Consider the following 9997-nt stretch of genomic DNA (forward strand, 5'->3'; position numbering starts at 1 on the left):
TTTGCAATAAACCCAACCAAAGAAAACCCAACCACCCCCCCCCCCCCCCCATTCATCGGTGTTTTGGTGTTTTTTTCACTTTAAACATCTTTTATACAAGATAAACTTTGAGAAAATGAAGTATATGAAATAAATATAGTATACGTTTTTAAAAGTAATACAATACAATTTTAATACAATTAAAATATTAAATATGATATATACATATATATACATAATAAAATATACATACATTATATTATTAAATATATACATATAAAATATAAAAAATATTTAAATAAAATATTAAATACCATTAAATAATATAATATTTATATAACTAAATGCATACATATAAAAATATTATATAATTAAATATTAAATAATAACATTAATTGTTGTTGTTTATTTATACATTTAGTTATAATTATATAATAATAATAATAATAATTATTATTATTATAAATTATGTAGCCAAAAACAATAATTATTTTTGCCGTTATTATGACAAATTACTAATGCATATGAGAAATAGGGGTGCCTAAGAGACTTTAATTTGTTGCTCCGTAGGGGGGAAAGTTTGAGCCTGATAATTGGATGTTGAGACATAACCGTGTGCCGAATGTGTGTCTGTGCACCAGAATGAGGTCCCCCACCCCTGCAGACAGCCACCACAGACCATCTGTCCACACATCCCGTCCTCCCAAACATACACATTTGGCCCGAGAGCCCACACACAGACATACACCATCCCATCTGAAAGTGCTTTCTCAGCCGCTGAACAAGCCAATTCTGCTGTTATAAACACAAAGCACACATACCTCCACAGAAATAAAGGCCCGCTTACTCTGCCAAGCACACCAACATCAAAGAATAAACATCTCCCTAATGAGTTACACAAAGCTCACAGTCCATAACGACACTAGGGCTGAGCTGTGGCACACTGTACTTAAGCATAAGGCTCCCAGCAGTACACTACACACTCTGTCTGAGTGAGATAAACAGACGTATACTTCACACATTTACAAAAAAAAAAACCTCCAAACCGTCTTGTCAGTTTTCACACACAATGGACCGTACCCCGTAAACAAAAACCATATGAGTCGCTTAGCGTTATCAATATTTCACCTCAAAGTAATCTATTAATTATAGCCAAGCCGAACAGCCCCAGTCTACCGGCTCATTACATACCAAACATAGGCAACAAGAACTGGCAGAATCTTGTGCCATGGTCACTGCTGGCTAGATGTTTAGAACGGAAAACTAGTTCATACTGTACAATACATCTGCTTGCTATTTTCATAATAGTATGCAAGTACATAATATGTATAGATAAACATTTCAAAAAGTAGAATGTGACATGCTAACATTACCTTGCTATGCTGCATGTTTTATATTGAAACGAATGTTAATGTTAAAGGGCTAGTTCACCCGAAAATGACATTTCTGTCATAATTTATTAAATTTATTTACCCTCATGCTGTTCCAAAGAACAGATGTGAGACAGAACGATAGCCTCCATCAGCAGACATTTTCATTATATGGGACAAAATGCTATGAATGAACATCTTTTTTGTTGTGCACATCCTTTAACATATTATTTGTGTTACAGAAAGAAAGCCAAAAAGGTTTGGAACAAAGTGAGGACGAGTAAATGAGTGAGGGAAAAAAATTGTAAATAATACACAATGGTATGTATTTAATATAACATGTAACTATATAGAACTATGCTATTTTTAAAACATAAAATAGACACATATTATATACAAATAAATAATACACAGTTAGATATTTTATATTACATTCAAAGAAAGGCAAGAGAAAAATGCCTAAACATATTTGATGTACCCTAGTTCATTTGTTCATTCATCACAATGGAAAAGAAGGGTTCAGTTCCCATTGCACTGTGGGCCACAGGATCCACAACAAGTAAGACAAATATAGCAGATCAGCTTGAAATACAATCTAAAAAAATGCATACTATGCACAGCATAACAGTTAAGTAGAGCACAATTCTGAAAATATCCCTAGTTTTATTTTTAAGTGACCGAAGTCTTCAGTTTCAATTATGATTTCAAGGTGAGTTTTTGGCTAATGTATTGGACACAGGTGATCAGAGACTGCCGATACGATTACATGCTGGAACGAACTCATGCTGGAACACAGAGAACAGAGTAGCGACATGTGACAATTCCCAATCCCGACCAATGGCAGAGAGGGTGACGGAATACGTCCTTGCGTGCTTAAGGACGTGGTTGACCATGTGTCTGCTATTTTAGGAAAGAGAATGACTTATTAAAGGCATACTTCCCCCCACTGTCACAAGCACTTCAAGTCTAACCGTGCTAACCTAGGCAGTCTACACTCAGGGCGGTGTGTGTGATTCTACATTTGTGAGTATGTGCATGTTTGCATGTGAATGAATGCCTATGCGTAATCCAGGCTCTAATTGGGCTGATGTGTCAGGTGTTGATTGGGTGAACTTGGGGAATCTGCTACAGAACCAAAATAGACCTACATCCTCTTACAGCTACTACTGATGCAGCACTGTGTGAGAATGAGTTCATTCACTGCCTCTCTCCAATTCTCCATGGTTCAGTGAACAAAGTAAGTTGACAGTGAGGCTGCAGTCCGCAGAACAGACTGTAAACTTACTGCAATGTCTTCATCGCATCCAGATATGCAGACCTTGTTTCACAATAAGGAAAGTGCTGATCTTCACTGAATCATCTAAGACTTGTACCATTAATTAGTAATGCTTACATTTTGCCTTAAAGACAGACAAGGGAGAAATGCTTAGAGGGTGTTTTATCTCCACTACAAGGACAAGGACAAAAACAATCCTTCTGCAATTATTTGAAACACATTATGATTCAAACCACAATTTGATAAACATTTAACACTTCATCTTGCTGCTTCCTGGATCAAAGCAAATCACAAAAGGCATAGAATTATTGAATAAGCAGCTCTTATTCAAACGGGTAAGCAATAACTCCATTTGGAGCAATGCCTCATGCATCTGAATCATGTTTGCCCACATTCTGCTGCCAATAGATAGAGTTACTATTAAGCGAACCACATTGTGTTCTCACACCATCTCCTGAGATGAGTTAAGTTTGCTTTTAGAGGACTGTTTGTTTGAGTGTTCCCATGTTAGCCGAAATGTTTTCATAGCTCTCAGAGAACCCTGAACAAACCAAGTGCAAATACACGAGTCTTTTCTAACTTTTATTTATTTATTGTTTTTTGTTTTGTGTATGGACTCCCACAGCCCCTTCACAAAGGCTTAAGCAACTCAAAATTGCTTTTATTTCATAATATACCAGATATAATTGTACTTTATCAGTAATAATGACCTTTTATTAAATAAAAATAATCAATATTGTAGGAGAAAACTTGTAACAAACTCCAGTGAGGCGAGCCAAATGTAGAACCTAAATGCAGTTTAATATCTTAAACACGAAACTAATACAAAATAAACAAAGGCTTGGCAAAACATGAAGCTAACTTGACAACAGACTCACCAACAGCAGGTTGAAACAAACATAATACACAACAAAGTTGTTGTTTTTCTTAATTAAAGAAATTAAGGATGCAATGCCAATGCAATACCTTAATCAAAAGTGACAGTAAAGTCTAAATGCTGTTCTTTTGAAGAATAAAGTTTTTATAAAAATATTAAGTAGCACAAATATTCATTAACAAATCAGCATTAGAATAATTTCTGAAGGATCATGTGACACCAAAGACTGGAGTACTGGCTTCTGAAAATTCAGCTTTGCCATCATAGGAATAAATTACATTTTAAACTATATTACATTTTTATAATAAAAAAATATATATATTTTACATATTTTTATAGATTTTAACATTAAAATAAAACCCAAATTTAAACTGTAATACTATTTCACACTATTACTGTTTTACTGTATTTTTGATCAAATAAATGAAGTCTTGGTGAGCATCAGAGACATCTTACTAAAACATTAAAAAACGTGTCATATTCTTTCTTTCAAAAGGAGCTGAATGTGTTAGGGCATTAACTAAAAAAAATCTTCTGATTAACTACTTTAATATTCTGACAGCCCTAATTTAACCCAATTAGTCATAATTTATGTTGAATAGGTTTAACAAAGGGGGAAAAAATCACTAGTAAACTACAGACAAAACAGAACACCACTAATTCATTTTGAAGTATGCAGTGCATCGCAGACTATATTTTTCTTTAATTAAATTTCAGCCTTTTGTGGTTTATCGTGCAAGGGAATATCAATTTTGATTGAATCAATTGTGCAGCTCCAACCACTACTCAAATATATCTTGAAATAAACTAAGTAACTACATTATTGACAGACTTCTGCTGAATATTCATCATGATCAAGCTTCAATCCATGAGCTACAGACTGCAATCATTGAACCATGAAGCTATAAGGGCAGCGCTGAATCTCTGCATCTGTAAAATTAAAATTAATCACTGCATAGATTATCTGGGATCCTGTTGTTTGCTGTAACTACCAGTAGCCATGGCAACCGGAAAACGGGCCAGGCGGGTATAGAATGAAATGCAGTGGGTGAGGTCAGAGGTCATGTGATACGATATGCCACTGAGGAAGAGAGCCGGATGGTTAGACAGAGAAAAAGTGGAATGCTTTGAAAGAGAAAAATGGAAAGATGGAGAAAGAGAAATTATGGAATGGGGGGAGTCTGGAGTTCTTCCAGCCACTGCTCTCTCTCTCTATCTCTGCCCTGGAATTAATCCGAAACTTGCAGCATCACTATTGACATTCATGCTTGCAACAAACAGCATCTGATTTAGGAGAGATCTGATGACACATAAACATCATTTGTAAAGGGGACAGACCGGTCAAAGTCAATCAATTTTGACCAGGGATTTGAATAAATATGAATATTCAACATGGCTACAAAGGCAAATTAATACCCTTTCGGTATGCTAAACATCTATATGCACAACCCTATGATATCACATAACATTCAAAGGTGTTTGAATAATTTCTAGTCAGCTGTGACACAGAAAAGACACTCTATGATTCATACGAAAGTCACAAGCATGTGCTCATGATATCACTGTGATACATCTGTGTGTTCCAGGCGAAATGATCATCATATTTTAGAGTACAAACAGAGCTCTGAGTGGATGATACACCCACACTTCATGCTTTGGACTATCGTGCGAGCGGGTGTAAGGCAAATACATGAATTGCACATAAAATCACTAGGAGCTTTCAAACTGGTACTTGTTCCCCTGTGAATGTCCTATCGCTTGAGTGAAGGTCAAATGGCTTGTTTCATCTTGCATCTTCGTGAAATGAGGAAAAGGTGATTGATAAGTGAAGAGACAAGTGAGGTCAGAACTAGTAGAGAGGCATCAATCCCAGATGAAGATGAATGTAAATAATTCAACCTTACAGATGCTCCAATTGAGATGACACCGTCCACAAGGGTCAGCATCAAATTAGAAAGTGCTATATTTTCTGACCAACATACACTACATGATAACGTAGTGAACTCAAAGCATCTTTTGCGTACATTTTTACATGCAGCGCATTTGAGACGAGGAAAAAAATTTAAAGATGTTTTAATGAGCGCAGGTGTTGCTTGGTAGCACATGGCACTGAGGAAGGGTTAATACCCAAAAACGTTCTGCACTTGCACTTTTGCACTTCTTTCTACATATTTTTGCTTTTTTAGCTGCATTTGGAGGAGTGCGGATCTCTTTCATCTTTGTATATTTTGGATCTACGCACCATATGTTTTTGTCTACTGGATTTTTGGATGAGTGTTTGGCGCTACTGCCTTTTTTGTGGATTAAAAATACAGCAAAAATAATATTATTGTGATATTATTAGAATTTTAAATATCCGTTTTCTATTTTATTATATTTAAAATGTAATTTATTTCTTTGTTAGCAAAACTGCATTTTTAGCAGCCATTACTCCGACCTTTAGTCACATGATCCTTTTTTTAGGAATTTAACAATGTAAAAAGTCTTTAGTCACTTTTAATGCATCTTCGCTGAATAAAAATATTAATAAAAAAATCGTATTGACCCCAAACATTTGAATGTCGCTGTATGATATTAATGTTTTGACATACAGTACTGTACTGAATATTGCAAAAGACTTTTTATTTTTTACTTGATGGTATATCTGGATTTGTCATATTAATGACATGAAAAATTACAATTCTGCAACGCATTAATGCAAATGCTGTAATCGTGGCTGAAAAGCATAATGATACATGCCACAGTATATTGATCCATTACATCACGTTAGATATCTCAGAAATAAGTGGCTTTTAAAGTGGTAAAGCAGAGATCATAATTCACTGTGAAATAACAAGGAGACCTGGTTGATTGTATAGAGGGTACACATAAAACGCTTGTACAAGGATCTTTAAACCCGGCAGTTACACTCAGCAGAAATGGAACAACTTACGGGAAACTGAAAACAATTTGCCCTAAAGTAAAAGGAAACAGAAATGACAAACAACAGACAACCCTCAGCTGGAAGGTCAAGAGCAGATTTTTCTCATCTTTCTCTGCATCCCCTCGTTTCTCTGTTAACCACTCTATCCTTTCCTCTCTTTTTTCTTAACAACTCTCATATAATGAATGTTCCTGCACAATTAATAGAACTTCTCAGCGAACACCTACATTTATGCAATGGTTCATGTAAATTTAGCGGTCTAATTCAATTATTCCTTTAAAATGTTTGGCATTTTTGAGGAATAATTCACCCCAAAATGATGTAATAATGTGTTCAAATTTATGTCATTCCAAAACTGCATGACTTCCTTTTTTTTTTTTGTCTCGGAGACATATTTGATATTTAAAAATTTTTTTTTTTTTTGCCCCCACAGTGGAAGTCAATGGAAAACATAAGGGTTTACCAACATTTTTCAAAATATCTTCTTTTGCATTCTGCATAAAAAAGAGAAAGCCATACATGTTTGGAACGACGATTAATTAAATTTTTGGATGAAGTTTTAACTCCTTTTAAGTGCTGTTTTGTAACAAAATATTTAATCGGCCTAAATTCTGCCTATGGTGTTTACATTTTGCTACATAGAATGCATTTACTTAAATATAAATTAATGATTAATGATAATCAGCTCCCAGTTCATTAGATATGTTTGGGACCACTTCATGTCAAAAGGAACAAGAGAACAGAATGAGACATCATACACTGTCTTTCATTTGTAGCTTGGCAAACTACAGTTTCAACATAGCTTCCCCAACACTGCAGTGAAGACATTTGCATTTCCTGAAGCAAATACCTGCACTCACAAGGTTGCAAAAGAATCGTGTTCGGTAAGCTTAGAATTTGTACTTTAGTTCTGTGAAAAATTAAATGCTGCATCAGTCACTCGCTGTTGCCATGACAATAAGTATGCATCTTGTTTTCTGTTGGGTGAATACAAGAATCAACAGCAGTACATGTTTACGTATACGCAGGGAAGGCAAGACCAATCACAATTTAATGTGCATATATTATGATGACATCATCACTACTGGTAACGTTTTGAAATATTTTCCAGAAAATTTTAGGATCAATAACACTCTCCCACCTTGCAAGCACTATAACAAATTCTGAAAGCCATTGAATAAAATACAAAATAAAGAACCCAAAACAATCAAACCTCAGTGCTTTTGTGCATTTGTGAGAGTGTTTGACTCACCTGTTTCCAGTTGTCATACACTAAAATTGTGCTGTCCTCATCATCCACAGTCACTCGCCGCTGGTAACCCTCATCTACAACACACACAAAATCATTTCTATTAGAACGGACACTCCAGCATAGCACGAAATCACTGGTGTTCTATTAGCATCTAATTTTATTCCTGCAATTGAGCCGAAACTGGCAATTTCACAGGATCAAACGTATAATAATATATCTGTGGGAAGAATACAAAAGACGTTTTGAAAGGTAAGTTCAGAATTGGACTCGAGACAGTTGCATAACAATAATTTATCCAGTGCAGAATCAATGCACAAGGACACTCAACTCAGGTAAGAGAAAAAACCCATCTGTGTGTCTGATTGGCTCTTTATCCCCTAGTAAATGACATGCTCTGTTTGTGCAGAAAGTGTCTGTGCAGAGGCAGTACTCTGCTGGTTCTTTCCCACCTCATTAAGACACAAGATGATAAAAGACCTGAAATAAGATGGATGCCTTCATGGCACCCACTCCATTTTTTCCAATCAAATCCTGAGAGCCTTACACTAGTGATCTTGGGTGTGAGGTGATAAGTGTGTTTCATCCCAAGCAAATCTAAAAATAGTACAGTCCTTGCCATCCTGATGCTTGATGCTGAGCATAAGAAGGGTATACTAATATAATCTTTACCGGCTGCTTGGGTTTCAGAGTCTATAGAGAGTGATCTGTCTGACAGTCCAGCAAGGCAAAGTGCCAGAGAGGATTTGCCCACTCCGTTTTGGCCCAGTAGTACTATCCGAAGGGGTCCGTGGTACTTTTGCTGCGGAGGTTTTGGGGAAGGAGAATCTTGGATATTGCTGATGCTGATTTGCGGAGTCGCAGGCGCGTTGAGCCCCGGCGTCCAATCGTAATCCTCGGACACAGCTTCCTCTCGCCTCAGCTGATGCTTGATTGGCAAGGGAGTGCTGCCCCTGCGAAGCGGGGGCGCAGCTGATAAAGTTAAGCCAAAACCCTGTGAAAACCGAAGACAAAGGCAAAGTCGTTCATCCAATAAATCATCAATGACAGTCCTTTATGATATTTAAATTAATAATGTATAGAAACAATCCATGTGCAAGGGGGGAGGAATATGATCCTCTGGGAATTTAGGGTTGTGCACTCTATACGAAAGTGGGTCAAAACACTGAACAGTGTGTCCATTCGCATAAACAAGCATCACTTGCTTTAAAGGAGCAGCACAAACATCCCAACAGACCAAAAAGATGAGGAACGTAATGAGTTTTCTCAGTCTCAGGGCTGTTGAGGGCTTCGTCCATCTATCTCCATCAAGCAAAATCACCAAGAGAGCTCTTAAACTGTTTACTATGTTTGCTCGCAAGGGCTACTGGCATCAATATTAATATGGCAATTAATCTAGCCACAGCACTGCAGGTGTGCTGGGGACCTTGTACGCCTGATCCGGTGTCAGACATCCAAGACACACATAGACAACCAATTAAAGTAATTGGAAGGAGGTAAGTAATTAATTATAATCTTTATTGTGGGACAGACAGTGAAACAATAGGATGTAGTATTTTGCTTGGGGTGAGGCAAGCTCTTAACAGTTATTTTAATAATAAATAAATACAAAAATCTGAATTTTAATCATGAATATTGAAGCAGTATGCAAATCATTATGATTATAAATAATTTCTCGACTATAATAGGAGGACTTGCAAATATGATTAAGTTACAGTGATTATAATGATCAACATAGCTATTTTTGCCCGTTTTTATCAATACAAGGACACTAAACTATAATATTAGAAATAAATCTCGGACTGTCTCAGCACAGGAATGTTTTCAAACACAATCACTCCTACAGAAACAAAGTCAACACACAGGCTGCAGAAGAAGAGAGGGTGTGTTCACACAGGCGTACATCCCAATCCTGTGAAGGACGCGCGCGCGCAAACCCACACACACACACACAGTCTGTATACACACACGGGAAAGCGATGATCTTACCTGGTCCGACATCGTTTTTCAGTTCATCTGCTCTCAGTGAGACATTCCGCCGTCCATGTCATGTCACTGAGCGTCAAACACTGCACAAGCGTCGGTGGGGATTGTTACATTACACTCGACTCATATGCCATCACATGTAGTCTGAAAAAAAAGAAACGCTCCCAATGTGACTCTTAACTGCGCAAAAAAAATCCTTTTTTCTCACGCTGACTTAATAGTAGACATTTAATTTCTTTTCTGCGAAAGGCTGCACTGTGTGACTCACGTATTACTGTACACCTGTGAGTCCCTTTAAACCTCTATATTAGTGGCTTTTCATATGAGAGCGTGTAGC

General features: G+C 36.7%; 1 protein-coding gene across 1 annotated transcript in view; it reads right to left on the reverse strand.

Moving 5' to 3' along the window:
• The window catches only part of LOC107567555 (GTP-binding protein REM 2-like), a 20731-nt gene extending 10734 nt beyond the window's left edge, over nucleotides 1–9997 (reverse strand). Inside the window, exons 1-3 of the mRNA XM_016253245.1 lie at nucleotides 9664–9997; nucleotides 8347–8668; nucleotides 7678–7751 (exon numbers count right to left, since the gene is read on the reverse strand). Of these exons, the coding sequence (XP_016108731.1) occupies nucleotides 7678–7751; nucleotides 8347–8668; nucleotides 9664–9675 (408 nt within the window). The 5' untranslated portion in view covers nucleotides 9676–9997. The remainder of the gene's footprint in view (nucleotides 1–7677; nucleotides 7752–8346; nucleotides 8669–9663) is intronic.

Source organism: Sinocyclocheilus grahami, unplaced genomic scaffold (assembly GCF_001515645.1).
Source record: "Sinocyclocheilus grahami isolate Dianchi unplaced genomic scaffold, SAMN03320097.WGS_v1.1 scaffold1168.1, whole genome shotgun sequence".
Lineage (NCBI taxonomy): Eukaryota > Metazoa > Chordata > Actinopteri > Cypriniformes > Cyprinidae > Sinocyclocheilus > Sinocyclocheilus grahami.